The sequence below is a fragment of the Macaca nemestrina genome, chromosome 9 (assembly GCF_043159975.1).
Source record: "Macaca nemestrina isolate mMacNem1 chromosome 9, mMacNem.hap1, whole genome shotgun sequence".
NCBI lineage: Eukaryota > Metazoa > Chordata > Mammalia > Primates > Cercopithecidae > Macaca > Macaca nemestrina.
Genome location: NC_092133.1, coordinates 91205990 through 91225420, shown reverse-complemented (window position 1 = coordinate 91225420; position 19431 = coordinate 91205990). Strand labels below are relative to the sequence as shown.

Sequence of the window (19431 nt, the reverse complement as noted above, 5' to 3'; positions counted from 1 at the left end):
TTCATGTCCTTCCTGAATTTCAGAATGTGACCTTATTTGGAAATAGGGCCATTGAAAATGTACTTACAGTTAACATGAGGTCTTATTGGAATAAGTAGGCCCTTAATCCATTCTAACCGGTATTGTTATAAGAAGAGAAGAGGTACAGACACTGAGACACACTAGGGAGAAGGCTTTGTGAAGATGGAGGCAGAGATTGGAACAATGTGTCTATAAGCCAAGGAATGTTAAAGATAGCCAGCAGCAACAAAACCTAAGAGAAAGGCATGGCACAGATTATTCTCCTCTAGACCCCACAGGGAGTACATGGCCCAGTATACACTTTGATTTCAGACTTCTAGAACCCAGAACTGTAAGGAGACAAATTTCTGTCATTGAAAGTCACCCAGTTTGTGTTACTTTGCTATAGCAGGGCTAGAAAACTAATACAGGACCTAAGTGTTTTTCTGTACTTTTTATGTGGTCTTTGTTTCATCAATCAAAGCCTGAGCCTTCCATGTAACAAAGTAGGGACTGCATTCCTTAATCTAGGCTTACTTGTTAATAGGTTGTCTATCATTCTGAGGTTTTAGTGAGAGCATGGGTTTGTATTCTCACCTGTATGTTCAGGAAGATATCTGTGGGTGTTTGAAATAAGCTCTTTTAGAGACTGCTCTAGCAGTCAGGGCTCTCCAGAGAAGCAGAATCAGTCAGATATATATAGATACATAAAAGGATACTTATTTTATTTTATTTTTTGAGACAGAGTCTCACTCTGTCACCCAGGCTGGAATTCTGTGGTGCAATTTCAGCTCACTGCAACCTCCGCCTCCTGGGTTCAGGCAATTCTCCTGCCTCAGCCACCCTAGAAGCTGGGATTACAGGCACATGCCACCATGCCTGGCTAATTTTTGTATTTTTAGTAGAGATGGGGGTTTCACCATGCTGATCAGGCTGGTCTCGAACTCCTGACCTCAGGTGATCCATCTGCCTCGGCCTCCCAAAGTGCTGGGATTACAGACGTGAGCCACCGCGCCCAGCCTATAAAAGGAGACTAATCATGGAAATTGGCTCACATGATTATGGAGGCCAAGAAGTCCCATGATCTGCCATCTGTAAGCTCAAGAACCAGAAAAGCAGGTGGTATAATTCCATTTGAGTCCAAAGGTCTGAGAACCTAGCGGGCTGCTGGTGTCAGCCTCCAAATATGAAGGCTCAAGAACTAGTAGTATCAGGGCCTAAGGGCAGGAGAAGATGGATTTCCCAGCTCCAGAAGAGAGTGAATTCACCTTTCCTCTTCTTTTTTGTTTTAATCCAACCCTCAAGGGATTGGATGATGCTCATCTACATTGGTGAGGGCATATCTTTTTTATTCTGTCTACAGATTCAAATGCCAATCCCTTCCCTACATACACATCTAGAAATAATTATTTACCAGCTACGTGCATATTACTTAACCCAGTCAAGTCTACAAGTACAATTAACCATCACAACTGCTGTGTAGCATGACCATTCTGAATGTTGTTGTTGCACATTTTGGAAACTTACTATAATTTTTTTCTAGGACCATGTGAGGCATTAATTAATTATCAAAATAATAAATGTTGACAGAAGATAAGTAAGTCCTTCACTCCACTACATAAACTTTGCCTTGGCTTTGGGGATCTGGAGTTTTAAAAGGCCAGGTCCAGAAAGGAAAGGCCTAAGCCAGTCAATTTCCCTTCAATTTCAGAAAGGAAATAAAAGAATATATGATTGTCAAGTGGTATTATTTGGAATAACATACCCTCAGCATCAGAAAATGGAGAAGAGGAAACTGAAAAGAATCTGTGTAATGTGCAATAGTGTATATACTTGAGGCATTCTTCTACATGGCTGCCAGAAAGATCCATTAAAAATGCAAATCTGGCCGGGCACAGTGGCTCAGGTCTGTAATCCCAGCACTTTGGGAGGTACAAGATGGGTGGATCATTGAGGTCTGGAGTTCCAGACCAGCCTGGCCTACGTGAAACCCCATTTCTACTAAAAATACAAAATTAGCTAGGCATGGTGGCAGGCACCTGTAACCCTAGTTACTTGGGAGGTAGAGACAGGAGAATTGCTTGAACCGGGGAGGCAGAGGTTGCACTGAGCCGAGATGGCACCCCTGTACTCCAGTCGGGGTGACAGAGTGAGACTCCATCTCGAATTTAAAATAAAATAAAATAAAATAAAAATAAAAATCTGACTCTATATCGCCCCTACTTAAAGCCCTCTGGTAATGCCAGAATGACTTCAGGAACATCAGTCACACTTCTTAGCTGGTCATTCACACCCTCCATGATTGGTGACCTCTCTACCTCCTCACCCTTATCTCCTCCACTCCCAACACACACTCTAAGTAACAGCCACACGGGGCTGTGCACAGTCCCCTGAATATTCCATGCTCCTTCATGCATTGTGCATTTGAGTATGTGTTCCTACACTAGCATGGCTTCTCTTCCTCCAACCATCTCAGGCTGAACTGGCAAATCCTTCCTGGCCCACCCAACCAGAGGAGGGTCTCTCATCCTTGGTGCTGTGCTGGGCCCAGTGCATGTCTCCATTCTGCATGTATCCCCATCTTAGGCATGATTTGGTTTCGTGGCTCACTTTTTGCTGTAGCTGTGGCCCATTGAGTCCCCCACTGGCACTACTGGCATGGAGCCTATCTGTGTTTGCTGATTAAAGACACAAAGTAGAGTGCTGGCCGCCCATCCAGAGTCACATCAGAGCTGAGTAGCAGCCTGGTGTCTGCGTAGTATGAAGTTGTGGAGATAGACAAAACCTGGAGTCAAGTGGGACGTGGCTACATAACTTTTTGAAATGAAAAAGAAAAGATAAGCCAGTGCAAACACACAACCTCAAAAAGCATGACTGTTCCCACTTTGTGACTCTTGTGCCCATGCACAGTAACCAGAATTGCATCTCCAAGATTATTTTCCAGGAAAAGGAACCAGTACTTCTTGGAGGACAACTGATTCCACGGCTCAGGAAAAATCACCATGGGCCTGGACTTAGTAGTAACAGAAAATGGGATGCTGTCAAGATGTCAGGGCGATGGGCTCCCACTAGTGAGACTCAAAGACCAGAATCATAATTATGTTTAATTAGAAGAGCTTAAGCCAGTGAAAGGTCATGAGTTCATAAGGTACTTAAAAGAGGAGAGTTAATATTATGTAATAAAACAGTAGTTGTAACATTTAAAAAGATGTGTATAGTAGGATTAAAAGAAATTTTTATATATTTCAATAAATATCAGAATATTAATATGAGAACTTTTTCTCCTAATTACATGTTAATTAAAAGTTGATACACATCTATGTAAGAGTATACACTTTTTATTGGAGCACAAGAAAGAGAACAAAATAATGTGGTCATAGTAGATATATACAATCTGAAAAGCTAAGTTAGAAAATACGGCTTAAGAATTCTGCAATGAAGTATAAACTTTAAAACCAGTACTTGAGTTAAATTAAGATTTTTTTAAAGGGAAAATTGCCTGTGAGGAACTTTTCTCAAGTAAGTGTGAAGTAAAAAGCAATTTAAATGCAGGCAGACCTCATTTTACTGCTTCCCTTTATTGCACTTTGCAGATACTGCATTGCTTACAAATGGAAGCTTGTGGCAATCCTGTATGCAGCAAGCCTATTGGCACCATTTTTCTAACAGCAGGTGCTCACTTCATTTGTGTTTTGGTAATTCTCACAATATCTCAAACACAACAATACTGAAATTAGGCCAGTCAATATTCCTATAATGACCTCTAAGTGTTCAAGTGAAAGGAAGAGTTGCATCTCTTTCATCCTAAATCAAAAGCTAGAAGTGTTTAAGCTTAGTGAGGAAGGCATGTCAAAAGCTACGCAGTGAGCCAAGTTGTAAATGCAAAGAAAATATTCTTGAGGAAATTAATTGTTTTCTTTTTTCTTTTTCTTTTTTTTTTTTTTTTTTTTGAGACAGAGTCTCACTTTGTTGCCCAGGCTGGAGTGCAGTGGCGCGATCTTGGCTCACTGCAACCTCCACCTCCTGGGTTCAAGCAAGTCTCCTGTCTCAGCCTCCTGCAAGTGCCTGCCACCACACCTGGATAATTTTCATGTTTTCAGTAGAGACAGGGTTTCACCGTATTGGTCAGGCTGGTCTCGAATCCTGACTTTGGGTGATCCGCCTGCCTCAGCCTCCCAAAGTGCTGGGATTACAGGCGCGAGCCACTGCATCCGGCCGGAAATTAATGTTTTTTAAAAAAATCATCATTCATGGATTCAGTGAACATATAAATGACAGGAAACAGAAACAACCTTATGACTGATATGAAGAAAGTTTTAGTGGTCTGAATAGAAGGTCAAAACAGCCACAACATTCCTTAAGCCAAAGCCTAATCCAGAGCAAGGGCCTAACTCTCTTCGATTCCATGAAGGCTGAGAGAGGTGAAGAAGCTGCAGAAGAAAAGTTGGAAGCCAGCAGAGGTTGGTTCATGAAGTTTAAAAGAATAGGCCATCTCTATAACATAAAAGTGCAAGGTGAAGCAGCAAGTGCTGATGAAGAAGATGCAGCAAGTTATCCAGAAGATCTAGCTAAGATCACTCATGAAGGTGGCCACACTATCTAGCTAGGACTTTCATACCTAGAGAGGAGAAGTCAATGCCTGGCTTCAAAGCATCAAAGGACAGGCTGACACTCTTATTAGGATCTAATGTAGCTGGTGACTTGAAGTTAAAGCCAGTGCCCATTTACCACTCTGAAAATTCCAAGGCAGTTATGAATTACTAATCTTACTGACTCTGTTCTGTAAACTGAACAAAATCTGGATGACAGTTCATCTGTTTAAAGTATGGTTCACTCAATATTTTAAGCCAACTGTTGAAACCTAATGCTCAGAAAAAGATTCCTTTTAAAATATTACTATTCATTGGCAATGCACCTGGTCACCCAAAAGCTCTAATGGAGACGTACAAGGAGATTAATGTTGTTTTCACAGCTGTTAACACAACATCCACTCTGTAGCTCATGGATCAAGGACTAATTTTTATTTGCTAGTCTTATTATGTAAGAAATATATTTTGTCTGTAGCTTCCATATTGATTCCTCTGACAGATCAGGGCAATATAAATTGAAAACCTTCTGGAAAGTATTTGTCATTCTAGATGGCATTAAAAACATTTATTATTCATGAGAGAAGATCAAAATATCAACTTTGGAAGAAGTTGATTCCTACCCTCATGGGTGACTTTGAGAAGTTCAAGATTTCAGTGGGGGATGGCACTGCAGATGTGGTAAAAATAGCGAGAGAACTAGAATGAGAAGTGGAGCCTGAATATGTGACTAAATTGCTACAATCACACGATAAGACTTGAATGTGTGAGGGGTTGTGTTTTATACATGAGCAAAGAAAGTGGTTTCTTGAGATGAAATCTACTCCTAGTGAAGATGCTGTGAACATTGTGGAAATGACCACAAAGGATTTAGAATATGCCATAAACTTAGTTGGTAAAGCAGCATCAAGGTTTGAGAAGACTGACTCCAATTTTGAAAACAGTTATACTGCGGGTAAAACGCTATCAAACAGCACCATATGCTACAGAGAACTCTTTCATGAAAGAGTCAATTCATGTGGCAAACTTCACTAAGCATTTGCCACAGCCACCACAACCTTAAGCAACCACTATCCTGATCAGTCAGTAGCCATCAACATCAAGGCAAAGCCCTCCTTTAGCAAAAAGATTGAGTCTGTGAAGGCTCAGATCATCTTTAGCATTTTTTTAAAGCCATAAAGTATTTTTAATTAAAGTACACACATTGTTTTTTAGACATCTTGCCCTTGCACACTTGACTACAGTATAGTGTAAATGTAACTTTTATATGCACTGGGAAATAAAACAATTTGTCTGACTCACTTTATTGTGATATACACTTTTTTGCTGTAGTCCGGAACCAAATTTGCACTATCTCTGAGGTATGCCTATAAATTTGTGTTTTATTGTTTCTAAGTAGATAGGATTCACTTACTGAGGTTCTTAGAAGACCTGACTCAATAATATAAAAAGTTATTAGTTTTTGCAAGAATGGATATAAAACACACTACCAAGACTTACATAACAAAACATACTACCAAGACTTACATATTTGACTAATTATTGTTTTTTCAAAGTAGTCGTATGTGAAAGTTATATGTTCACTGCAATGCTACGATTGCTCAAAATATTGTTAGAATACTAATTTGTAAATTTAGAGATTGCCTCCAGAGCTAATAAGTTTCAAGAATATAAGTTCCATCCCTTTTCTGTTTTCTCTTTTCTCTTCTTCCTCCCTCCTTTCTTTCTTTTCTACTTTCTTTCTTATCGTTAGAAATAACATTACTCCTCCCCTACAAAACACACACATTAAAGACAGGAAGGAGCCCTGTCATTACAGCTATGGGCAGGTTGTAGCTAGAGCTGAGAACTCTAATGGTAGTCCCCTGAAGACCCATTCATAACCTTGAGATACCGGAGGCTGCCCTAGCTACCCTTCCTAAGTCCCGTTGGTTCAACTCTTTCTTCAGTCATCTTTCTTTACTTCTCTTTATTTTGCTTTGGTTAATGACTGTTGGTTTTAGCACCTTGAAGCCATAGGATCAAAACTGAAACAAGTTTACTTGCCAACTTTGGCTTCATCTGGTCTTAAGACCAGAGAGAAAAAAATGACTTGCCTAAAGGCACATAGATTTTCCATAGCAGAACTGGATCTAGAACTCAGGACGAATGACTCCAGGTCAGAGATTTTTCTCTTACATCACACTGCCTTTCAGATTCTACATCCCACCCCAGATGCACTCAACTGCTAACCACCAAGAGGTTCACATGTGTAGGCTCTGTGGTACAGCTCAGCCTTTTGGAAGAAGGCGGAAGAAAAGCACCAGGAGAAGGATTAGAGTAAGTTCTAGATGAGATGGTCACTTTATGAATTCAGTGCTCACAACTGGCTTCTCAGTGGTGACTTCTCATCTACCAGGCAAAGGCGAGAAAGGACCTAAGTGTTGTTCTGGGACCCACTTTCCTGTTTCCCTAGGCTGTTCCCAATCTCTGTTTTGCTACTGGAATGTAATTCACTTTTAATTTACATTTCAACTGTAAATAGAATGTCTGCACATGATAAGAAGTTCAAACAGCTTCTTATCTATGAAAAGTAAACTGTTCTCCCAACTCTGCAGCTCCAGCATCAGTCTCTACAGCTGCATTTCATTCCCAAAGGGTCTGGCTTTGCATTCTAGCCATCGTCTCAAAGTCTGGGCCACTGTTCTACACAGATTTTCATGGAGACTCCTTGGAGAGAGTGCTTTTGAGCAGAGTGATGGATGAAAGCTTGATGGAAATAGACTAAGGGGAGACTGCCAGGTAAGGAAACAGGGAAGATAAATGTAGACAAATCTTTCATGGAGCTGGCTGTAGAAAACAGCAAAAGAGAGAAACTGAGAAAGTAGCTATTATTTGTTTAGCAAACATTTTGGATAATTTCTTTTTCTACCAGGATAAGAAAAGGACTTGCCTATCCTCCTGTGTCTTGTAAGTTATTAAACATCTAAGTTACAGTGGAAATAGAAATGGCATTCAGGTAATTTGACTAAAATGTGCTCAACTTTTTAAATTATGCTTGTATTTTAGGACATTTAACTGAACCCTAGTTGATTGTAAAGAGTAGTCTCTACATTTTGAGCATGGTATTTTCAAAGGAAAACACAGATTGAGCATCCCTAAATACGAAAATCTAGTATTTGAAACTTTTTGAATGTCAATGTGACGCCACAAGTGGAAAATTCCTCACCTGACCTCATGTGATAGGTCACAGTGAAAACTTTGTTTCATGTGCAGAATTATTAAAAATATTACCTTCAGGCTATGTATACAAGGGGTATAATAAACACATGAACTTTGTGTTTAGACTTGAGTCCCATCCCCAAAATATCTCATCATGTATATACAAATATTCCCAAATAATGATAAAAAAAAAAAAATCTGAATTCTGATACACTTCCGGTCGCCAGCATTTCAGATAAAGGACACTCAACCTGTACAAGTTGAATGTGGCGAAACTACAGGACGGGCTGTTTTCCATGATCTCTCCTTTGCTGCCATCTAGCGACAGTTTTATGTAACGTCAAATAGAAAAAGTCTGTTTTCTAACAATGAAGTCTTGATGTGGCTATTTCCTCTTACCCAGCGCCCTCACTGGGCTGAAGTATTTCCAGCTGAGCCTGGGAATTTAATTTGCTGGTTTGCATCAGCAGTGACACTTAATCTCCTCGAGAGCACTTATTAAACTACACTCTGGGTCCTGTACAAAACGAGGCAAGCTGACCTCTGAAAATGACGTATGGTACAACTACAACACAATCAAAGGTCATGAGAGCATCATAAAAAGCCCATTATCGAACAAATATATGACACTCCATTGGAGCCAGATGCCTGAGAAATGAGTCTTTTCTATAAAAATGTGCAGCCAAGTGTATACATTGTTTTATATTGTTGGTACTGTATCTTTGGAAACAATCTCTGGAAACATAATTTCTGGATCAGAGAGTAAATGCATATATACTTCTGCTAGATACTGCCAAATCCCTCCTCAGTATGGGTTGTAACATTTTGTATCCCACCATCAATGTCTGAGTTTGGCTAGCTCTCCACAGCCTCACCAATGGAGTAGGTTTTACACTATTGGTCATTCTGATACATAAGAAATAGTAGCTCCTTGTAGTTTTATTTCTCTTATTATTGTCCTTTCAGCCAAAGTCTAGCTAGAAAAAGAGAAACCAGACCAATTACTCTAATAGAGAAAATGGAATGCAGGTGCTGGGTTAAACCGAACTGGTGAACTTATCAGGCAAAGAAGAAACATGGACATAACAGAAAGTCTAACTAGCTATATTAAACTATGTGGAATACACAAAATGGCTTCAGTTTTCTCACTGAACCTGAGCTTCTCTTCATGACTGTTTGCCCCCGAATCATCATAGTGTCCCCTCTTTGACTTACCTGCCTAAATTCCGATATTTAGCCTTTTAATCCCACTGAATAGACAGGCTTCTTGTATCCTAGGGGACCCATTTAGATTGCCCTGAACATAAAGATATAACCAGGGTCTCTCTGGGATTTAAGGTTATTCATCTCAGAAGCTTCATTTAAATTGGCATACCCATCCTGAATTCCTGAATTCAAAAATCTGTGCCTGAGAGGTCTCTTGACAAATTGGGATATAGTGTAACACATTTGTAACCTGGTATTATGAACTCGACACAGTTCCTGAAATGCTCTACGATGTAATTGACATTTATGACAAAGATAACATACAAAAAGAAACTTGCAACTAAGTCAGTTGATGTATATTGATGTAAAAGTTCTAAGTAAAATACTGTCAGATATTATAACACTAGAATTATAAAATGCCATTACTTAGTAGGACAAAATTGTTGAATCTATTCTGACACATTGCCAACCATGTGGATCAAAGGAAAAAAATATCATCCATAAAGACTATGAAAGATTTGATCTTGCTATATTTAAATGCAATGATTCTAAGCAATACAGCTATTTTTGCTTGGCTTTACTGTAAGGAATGCAGCTATGAATAATGTTTCTGTCATTTTTGTCTCTTTCCATCACTCAGCAGTAAAATTTATCAATTTTAAACTGGTCTGGATTATTTTGCACTTCTTCTGAACAATAAAACAAGAAAAACAAAAGTAATTCTTTTACCAGATGTCACAATGCTTTATTTGAAAAATGACAGAAAAGAATCTGTCAGTTATCAGTTTACTACAGAACTCTGAATTTAGGAAACAGCCATCATACTTATCGCTAAATGAGATTAAAATAGACAGTCCCCCTATTTTACCAGTGTGGTGAGAAATCCTATTTTGGAGTTCCCTCAACATATCTAGGGTTACGTTACAATCTAGCGCTTCATGTGGACCGGGAAATTGGAGGAAGGTCCTCTGGTCTTCAGTTCATCATGACTGCAGTTAAGAATTTCAATTGTCCAAGCTGGTTGGTCTGTTTGAAATCAATGTGGAACAGGGACTGGAGGCTCTTGCTCTTGGAGGTGAGTCCTCCTGGCACCCACTCAGCATCCTCTCATGGGTCCTGCCACACTCAGACTGTGCATGGTGGAGGGACAGTCACCCCTTTCTCCCATGTTTGAGGACAGCATATTAGTCTCAGGACAAATTTTCAACTTCCAGGGCTGACATCACAGGACATTCCGGCAACTCTATGTGTGGGGACTTTCACCTCAGGCCACAGTCATGGGATACAAATAAAACACACAAACAAGTTTTAATGCTGCCTTTAAGTCTCAGTAAGGAACAAAGAGAAGGGTCCCCAGGCAAAAAAAAAAAAAGGAAGTATTACAGGGTATCGGCTAGAAACAGAATGTAGGGGAGGCGAGGCAGTGTTTCTCAACTATGAACCTCAAAAAGCTGTTTTTTCTCATCAGGCCACTGAAAGGATAGAACTTTTAAGACGGATGATTGGGTCCAGAGATGCACAAAAACAGCAGGATGGGTGCATCAATCAGGACGGGTACCAAATCTACACTGAAATCTGTGGCCTATCTCAACAGTTTATTTCTCACTCATGTGATACCCAAAGCAGGTTGGCAAGAGGCTCAGGAACTACCTAAATGTCAGCTCCACTTTGGCCTGGGAAATATGAGCACAGAGAATCACACAACAGCTTTTAAAAACATCACTAACTCAAATGGCCTGACCTAGTGTTGTTTCTCACAGCACTGTAAGGGTTCCAGGAAACATGGGGCCAACATTTGGATCTCACCAAATATCCCTCTTTCCTCCTTCCACACACAATATACCTTCTACCCAAGGAAGATAATCCCAAATCCCATATAGTCACTACACTCTGAAAACCCTGGGACATCTCTAGATCAAGACTGGCTCCATCTATCTCCCACTGGTCCAGAGCTCTATTAACCAAAAATACCCCTTATCTGTGCTCCTCTCCACATGTTCCCCAACACAGTGGAGGAACAGAGTAATGCATCCCCATGCTCAAAGCACACAAGGGACCTTAGTCTGTGACAATTCTTCTGCTGTCCTGAAGGTCATACTGCTTATTTTTAATATCACTACTGTGCACAGCCCTGTTTGCTGTCAGAATGGGCAAATTCCTGAAATTTAGGAAAGAAGTGTTGGCCCTGGCTTGAAGCTATTCCAGACACAACACTAATGTGAAGAGCATTGATAAATCCTCAAAAAGGCCCCATAGCCACAGTCCTGCCAAGGAGTGACTTGGATGTAACAGGGCGGCCAAAGATCACTTCTTTCGTAAAAAACTGTGATCATCTCATGCTTACAAAACACCTTGTGAATATTCTGCGGAATGACACTTGTCAACAAGGCCATAACAAGGCCAACTTCTATGGCCCTATGCTCAAATGCAAGGCCAGGAGGAAGGCAAAGTTCAAGTGTGAGGAAATCAAAAACAGGCAAAGCAAGTGATCCATCCAAAAGCTGTGATTTTAGATCTAGTGTCTAAATAATTAAAGCAATTCCCCAGGAGAAAAATAAACAGAAGGTAGTAGTATACAAAATATTTCATTTTTTATTTTCATGAATAATTGTCATTAATACAGCAGAAACCGATATAAAAGATACCAAAAAATCAGAAGAATGTTAGCATTCAATAGAAATTAAAACCTGAGCTGAGGGCTCATCAGAGTCTGACACTTGGCACCATTCTCATGGAAGTGAATAAACATGTTTGCCGGACTCCTTAAAACAATTCATGTAACATAGAAAGAGTTAAATTTCAAAGGAGCTACAATGCACTGACACATTACATGACTCTTGTTGTTGACAAACATTTAAGCAGGGCTATCTAAAGCTCACAGTCTTGAAGGCAGGGAGGTGTGTAAATTGTAGGTTTTTAATTAGCAGAAAGCAAGCTGAGATTTTTCTTGGTAAAATAGTTCGTTTATTCATGTAGATCTAAAAGGCTGGCTCAGTTTGTCAGAGCACAAAAGAATGCCAGAAGAGGTCAAGGACATGGGAATGGATCGACATGAATCCATCCCCACTTGTGGAAAACAAATGACACAGCAGTTACCATCACAAAGAACTCTATTAGTAGGAATAGGAGACTTAAGGTTCAATTCAGTTCTCATTTAGATTCTATAGCATCTCTAAGAATTTGGTTAAAAAACAAACAAACAGGGAAATCCTTACTCCTTTAATTAACAGCTGTCAACAAGGAGAAGAAATAAAAGAATATAGATGGGCCTTACTGATTAAAAATCTGTGAGCTTGAATACATTTTAATATGTTGAATCTAGAGTCATAAACCAATGGTTAATATACTACAAAACTTTACAAACAAAATCTCGTCTGTTGCAGAACTTCAAAAGTAGTGGAATTAATTTCTTCTCCCTTTTAATTTTTTCGTCCACAGTCCTAAAACTGAGTAATCATTGGCATGCCTGCACTTTCACAAATGTATCCTCAAAACATGATGGTTTTTCTCAAAATGTATCTGCAAATCATGATGGTGTTTGAAAACGGAAGTAATTTCAAATTAGGTCAACAATGTCATGCTCCCTCAAAACGTATTTTCAGTTCTTTGTGCTCCATGTCACATAAAAAAGAAATGAGGGTAGCTGGACTCATGTAATTTCTTTCAGCTCAATGTCATTAAATTCCCAATGTTTTCACACTAGCAAAAGATCCAGTATTTAAGTGATCTACTATAAAGCATCTCTATCTCTAAAAAAGATTCATTTTTTACTTTTTATTTTTTCTCAAGGGGGCTCAAAAAGCTGTCAAAAAGCCCTATACTTAACGGAGACCAGCCACAGACTTCCTTCCTGTACCAGCTTTCCAAGAGGGTAAGTGAGTCTTCACCCTGATATTTTTGCCCCGGGTTTTACGAGGCTTCTCTTCTTTATGCACCTTCATGTGCTGCCTCAGATGAGAGCTCTGACTGAAACATTTGCCACATTCACTGCACTGGTAGGGTTTCTCCCCGGTGTGGGTTCTCTGATGTTGAATAAGGTGGGAGCTCTGGCTGAAACACCGGCCACACTCATCACACTGATAGGGTTTTTCTCCAGTATGAATTCTCTGGTGCTGAATGAGATTTGAGCTCTGTTTAAAGCTTTCTCCACACTCATCACATTTGTAGGGCTTTTCCCCAGTATGGATCCGTCGATGCTGAATGAGATTAGAACTCTGAAAGAAACTTTTCCCACAATCAGCACATTTATGGGATTTCTTTCCAGTATGGATCTTCTGGTGTTGAAAAAGAGTTGAACTCTGACTGAAACTCTTTTCACATTCAGTACATTTATAGGGTTTGTCATCCAAGCTTCTTCTGAGTCTACTCAAGCTTGAGTCAAATCGAATAGTCATGCCCCACTTCTGCCGTGGCCGGCCTGTTTTGCGCTTGTTCTCATAGGCCTTTCCTTGGCTTGAGCTCCGAGAAATACCCGCTTTAGGCTTTGCTAACCTCATGGTGAATAACCAAATGTATTTGTAAGAGAGTTTACAGGCTTCTTCTGAACTACTGTTTCATTTCCTAGCGGTGCACAGCTCAGAATTTTCTGTGTGTAGAAGGAAAAAAAAAGTATAGATGATCAGAAAAAAAATATAGGTATCTGTTAATTATTCAATTTTAATATCTCTTCAAACCACCAAAATTGCATTCATGTTTAAATTTAAAAAGTATAAATGCAAACAAAGATAATATGGGGGGAAATACTTGCAAAGTAATTCTAACAATTCCAGAGTTTAAGCTTAACAAATATCACCAAATTTTGACTGAGTTTAGCACTGGAGTTTCTATTGGGACAGGATAAAAACAAAGTGATGAGGTGAAATATAAATTTTCTAGGCATTACCAAATGAGTACATAATTTTGAAGGACTAAAAAGTGGAGATATGGTAAATCTTAATGGGAATGGAATGACTCCAAAAGACAATCAAAATTTGTGTAATAGAATATCACTATGTTTTAATATTTAGTTCCATGTTAAACTTCTACTCACTAGTAACTGCCTAAAGTATCCAAATGAATAAGAAATGACACATTATACTACTTTATGATATATTCCTATTTATCTGTATTTAGCATTCGATTTCCATAGCTCTAGATGACAGCTTAGCTCTAATTCTGTAGCATAAAGTCCTTTGAAAATTGAAACTTCTCTATAGGGAGTGGTAGGTTTACTTAGTCTATGAAGACACGCTTTATTATTGGTTTTTATAGATCCTAATGATCCAAGAAAGCAATCTGTTGAAAACCCAAAACAAAAGTATTGTTTTCGGAGAGAGGAAAACTGCAAAAGAACTTTTACCAGATAGTTGAATGAAACTGAGTAGAAAAAAGCATGGTAGGTAGGACACAAGAAAAGGAGAGCGGGGAGAAAATGAGTTTACATGTTAAAAGTAGGATGGAATTTTTAGAATACCCAAATGCTGCAAAATTCAAAATCTGAAATAATTTTATTTATAAGGCTGACTTGTGGCTATTTAAAATAACAGCCAAAACAAACCAACAAAAATCCCTACAAACCCCACATAGGTGGCAATGTGGGAAAATCTAGAACTTCAAAAGCAATACAATTATTGGAACTATTTTTCATTATCTTTTGCCAGAATGTGGAATTTAAAACAGAAACAATTACTCTGGGTTTCTTTGCATACAAGCATATAAAGCAAATAAATGAAAACAAAAACATCATTTTTCTTGCTTTCCTTTCATCTTATTGTATAATTGAGACTTTAGGCCCAGGACTTTATCTGGATATTTAATAATTACATCAGCTGTAATTATGGTTAGCATAAGAGCAAGCTGCATATAATACAAGATTACAGTTAGCACTACTCAGTCCTTAACTTAAGCAAATATTTACAGAACATCTACCACACAGGAGACACTGTGTTAGTTTGGTACATGGTGTTGGTGTTGTTGAGTTTTTTTTTTTTTTTTTAAATAACTATGATGGTCATTATACATATTTTTAAAAGCACATGCATTTAATACAATGGAAGTCAGATGTAGTCAGAAACTCAGACTGTCAAATCCACCTACGGATGAGGCAATCATACTAATAGGTAGTATGTGCCAGACACTGTGTAACTTGATTCTGTACTAGCTCTTTAATTCTCCCGGCACCTTTATACAGTCATTTCCGTTTGAAGTTAAGGAAACGAGGGCACAATGCTAGAAGGCACTGGCCGGGTTCCCAGATCCTAGCAGTTTGACTCCAGAGCCTGTATTCTTAGTGGCAGCCACATCTTCCATTGCTCAGTCCAGCACGGCGACCCGTGCTTTGCACAGCTCCGCAGCAGGGGCAAGCACCAAGTTAAACCTGAGTGACAGAAGCTGCTGTTCCTGCACACCCAGCTAACTGGAATGTGCCTCAGTTTCCTCGTAAAATGGGGAGGGTAATGATAAAGTGGCAACACCATCAGGATGTTAGAAGTTGCAATGAGTCTGAATCTGAAAACCGCTCAGAGCAGCCCTGTGCCGCCTAAGCATTTGTTCCACGTTATCTAGTCCTCGAACGCTCCGAGCGACGGAAGGGGCCGGGGCTGCTGCTCACCCGACTGGTTCCACCCGCTGCGGGCCGCGCCTCGCCGGGGCCCTCACTCCAAGCCTCCCCTGTCCCCAGCACTCCGCCGGCCGCTCCTCATTGACCCGGCCAGCCCGCCGCGAAGGCCGCGGCCCCACCCTGAGCCCGCGTGGCCCTCCCGCCCCCGCCCGGCGGCCAGGCACAGCCCGGAGGCCGGAGACGCCAGCCACGCCATCGCCCCGGCCCGCGCCGCCCTCGTTACGGCCAGCGCGCTCCCGAGCGGACCTGAGTATCCGACGCGGGCCCCACGCGCCGCACTCGCCACAGGCCCACTCACCGCGCGGGATCAGCCACGACCCTGGCTCGCTGGGCGCCTCCCGCGCCGCCGGAAGTGAGGGCCTCGCCGCGCTCTGGCGCCGCCGCGGTCGCTCTAGGAATGAGGCGGAGCGACCCTCTATGGTCCCGGACCCACCCGAAAGCGTTGTTCGTTTTTTCTTGTGGTTTTGTTTTCTCCTCCCCCCGCCCCGACTCGGAAGGCGTCCTGTGACCCTCTAGGACCTCAGGAGCTGTAACCGCCCTTGTGTGTGGTCGAGGCTTTTGAAAACAAACTCCGGCTTCTCCAACCTAGAAACTGCATACTTCCTACAAATACTGAGCTTTTTGAGAGCCTGGTACTTTTCACGAAGTCACCTTATTTAATTATCAACGAAAAGCACCTGTAAGATGGGAGCGGTTATACTCCATTTACAGGAAAGGAACCAAGGCTCAGAGAAGAAATTTGCTCCGTTCACCGTGTGTAAGCGGACGACCCAGAATTGGAGTGGTTCTTTATGGTTCCAAAGTCTGATTTCAACACACCCCTTTTGTTGCTCATTAGTAATGATCTCTCTTGGTTCTTCTTCCTTCCAGGCTCCTCCTCAGCCATCCTGGCCGTGCTCAGTCATCTGACCAGCTGACCTCCGAGTTCCCCCACTCCGTGGGGAACTCCTCCACCTCTTGGCTTCCAATGCTATTGCTGCATGCTGAAGACTCCCGCATTGGTAACTCCAGTCTGACCGTGGGACGTGAATGTTATTGAACTTTAGACTTGTATATCGAACTGATTACTCAATAGCTGCATTTGCATGTGTAATGGACATCCCAAACTTAACATACCCCAAAATGAATTCCTGATATCTACCTAACCTGTTCTTGCAACAGTCTTCTTCCCAGGGATGGTTGAAGATCCCATCATCTTTCCTGTTGCTCAGGCCAAAAACCTTGATGTCATTGTTGTCGCTTCTTTTTTTCATCCAAAACTCACCTGTGATTTATCGGCAAATTCTGTTGGCTTCATCTTTAAAATATATTCATTATCGAGCCACTTTCAACACTTCCACTGCTATAACCACCAAGCCACCTTCATCCACCTTCTGGATTATTATACTGGCTTCCTGACTGGTTGCCCTACAGTCTATTCACAGCCCCAGAGTAATCCTCTTAAACCTAAGTCAGATCGTGTCATTCATTTGTTCAAAACCTTCAAAGACTTCCCAACTTATTACAGCAAAGTCAGGGGCCTTGCAGTGGCACACGATGCCTGTCATGATCTGTCTCTTTAGTTCTTTATTGTGTCTGCAGTGCTAATAACAGTGCTCAGCAGGGAACAGGCGCTCAGTAAATATTTGTTGAATGAATGAATTTATAAGATGCCTTATTGTTTACAAAGTGCTTTTACATGTTGTCTTCTGGTTACTCATCTTCACCATAGTATCATGAAGCACAGATGATCATATCTGTCTTGCAAATCAGTAAACTGAGGCAAGAGAGGCTGACCTGCCTGAAGTAATACAGTGGGTTGTTGGTGGAGGCTAAACTAAGTCACAGGTTCATTCTCTTAAGCTGAGGCTTTCTGCTCTGTAGGGAGCTGTCTCTGCATATGGCAAAGCACAAAGCTGAATGAGGTCTGGACAAAGAAGCTCCACTCACAATCTAGAGAGTATCTGGACTATTGCAGTGATTAAATGAGATAATGTAAGGCACTTAGCACAATGTATAACACAGAAGAAATGACAGTCATTGCTGTTACTTTTATTATTAAATTATTATAAGTTGGTTGATGCTGGTGGTTGGAGAGTTTGGGGGTAAAGAGCAATGGCCAGATATGTAGAAATGGTTTAGGAAAAGTGTCAGGAGCAAACATGACCTGTTGGGAGTGTCTGCTCTATGTACACTAAAATAAAAAGATAATTTTAAAAAACCATTTTGTTAGTAAGGTAGTTACTAATTAAAACTAACTCTTTTCATGTCTACATAAAGGTGGATTATCCCTTTTTCCTATACCTGAAAACAACTGGGCCAGCCATAGAAGGCCCAGAGGTATGTCGACTAAAGCATCGGGTAAACAAGGATGGATTTTTTAAAAAGAGAGAAATAAAAGTCAGGAAATAAAGGGGTGTGTGTCTCTAAGTGTGGACAGAGTCCTAGGCAGTAAGGATGGAGAGGAGGGAGAGCCAGAGAAAGATATGAGGGAGAGGAGGGTAAAGGAGAATGGGAAAAAGACAAGGAGAGAAAGCAGGTAGGGTTTTATGCCTTCAGCTTAGCTATTAATATAATAATAGTTAACACTTACTGAGTGCTTATTGTGTGCCGCACACTGTTGGCAGCATTTGAGGATCTCACGTGAGATCCCTGAGGCATGATTGTTCCTGAGAGTTTGCTCCACTTTCTCTGGTTTCGGTCCCTGCACTTTGTGGTGTGACTCCGGTGCCTCCTTGTGAACCACATGCCCATCCCACTGATGTTGACTTGACCACTGATTTGAATTGGCCGACTGCATGTGACTGGATGCAAGGGGTACACCACATCCCAGAAGAAGCTTCGAGTCATTGTGTTTCTGCCAGGACTCTGCTCTTTCCCTCTGCCTTGAGAATAGCATGTCCCAAGTAGGGGCTGTCCCTTTAGTCTAGGACCCAGGATGATAAGACACATGGAGCAGAGCCACAGAAGCTCACATGTAGCTACAACAGTTCCACGTAACGTTAGAGAAACAAATGCTCTTGTAACACTGAGATTCTTGGTGTTGTTATTGCATTAAAGTTGACTAATGTACCTCCACCAACCTTAAGAGATAGGAATTGTAATTATCCTGTGATATTGTGAAATAAATAGTTGGTCTTCTACCCATTTCCTGACATACAACTTCTAAAATCCTTAGAATCTCCAAAGTGATGTCGTTTTATATGCTAATGAGTTGACTGATGCCTGGCAGCCCCTGGGTAGCTTCAGGATGGGGCTGGTCACTGCAAAGACCACAGCAGGAATAAAAGGATGGCAATTTCAGCTCCACCCTATCAACATCTGGGGAGGAGGGCAACTGAAGGTGAAGTGGATTGCCAATGGCTGATGAATTAATCAATCATGCCTATGTTACGAAGTCTCCATAAAAGCCCCCAAAAGGACTGGGTTCAGAGAGCTTCTGGATACTTGAACACATGGATGTTACTGGAGGGTGACACCTGGGGTTGGGGGGTGCAAAGGGGAAGGGGCATGGAAGCTCTGCACCCTTTTCTTCATACCTCACTCTATGCATTTCTTTTTCTGTATCCTTTGGAATATCATTTGTAATAAACCAGGAAATGTGTTTCGCTGAGTTGTGTGAACACTCTTGCAAATTAACCCAAGGAGGGGGTCATAGGAATCCGAATTTAAAGTAGGTAATTCACAAGTTCCAGAAGCCAAGGCTTGTAACTAATGGGATGGGTGGAGATCACCTTATGGGACTGAGCCCTCAACCTATGAGAAGTGATGCTATCTTCAAGTAGATAGTGTCAAAACTGAATTAGAGGACACCTAGCTGGTGTCCCTGCAGAAATGATTGTTTGGTTGGTGTATGGGGAG

General features: G+C 41.0%; 1 protein-coding gene across 3 annotated transcripts; it reads right to left on the bottom strand.

Annotated features, from left to right (window-relative positions):
- Positions 1 to 11562: 11562 nt before the first annotated feature.
- LOC105486578 (zinc finger protein 22) lies at positions 11563 to 15979 on the bottom strand. 3 transcript variants are annotated; one of them, XM_011749469.3, is made up of 2 exons: positions 15890 to 15979; positions 11563 to 13578 (listed from the first exon to the last, which is right to left on the bottom strand). In XM_011749469.3, exon 2 carries the CDS (start codon positions 13487 to 13489, stop codon positions 12815 to 12817), a length of 675 nt encoding a protein of 224 aa, XP_011747771.1. In that variant the 5' UTR covers positions 13490 to 13578; positions 15890 to 15979; the 3' UTR covers positions 11563 to 12814. The 3 variants fall into 3 exon arrangements, with proteins under 3 accessions (XP_011747771.1, XP_011747772.1, XP_011747773.1); XM_011749470.3 differs by having other exon boundaries at positions 15838 to 15929; XM_011749471.2 differs by lacking the exon at positions 15890 to 15979 and adding an exon at positions 15583 to 15720.
- Between the last annotated feature and the right edge of the window lie 3452 nt (positions 15980 to 19431).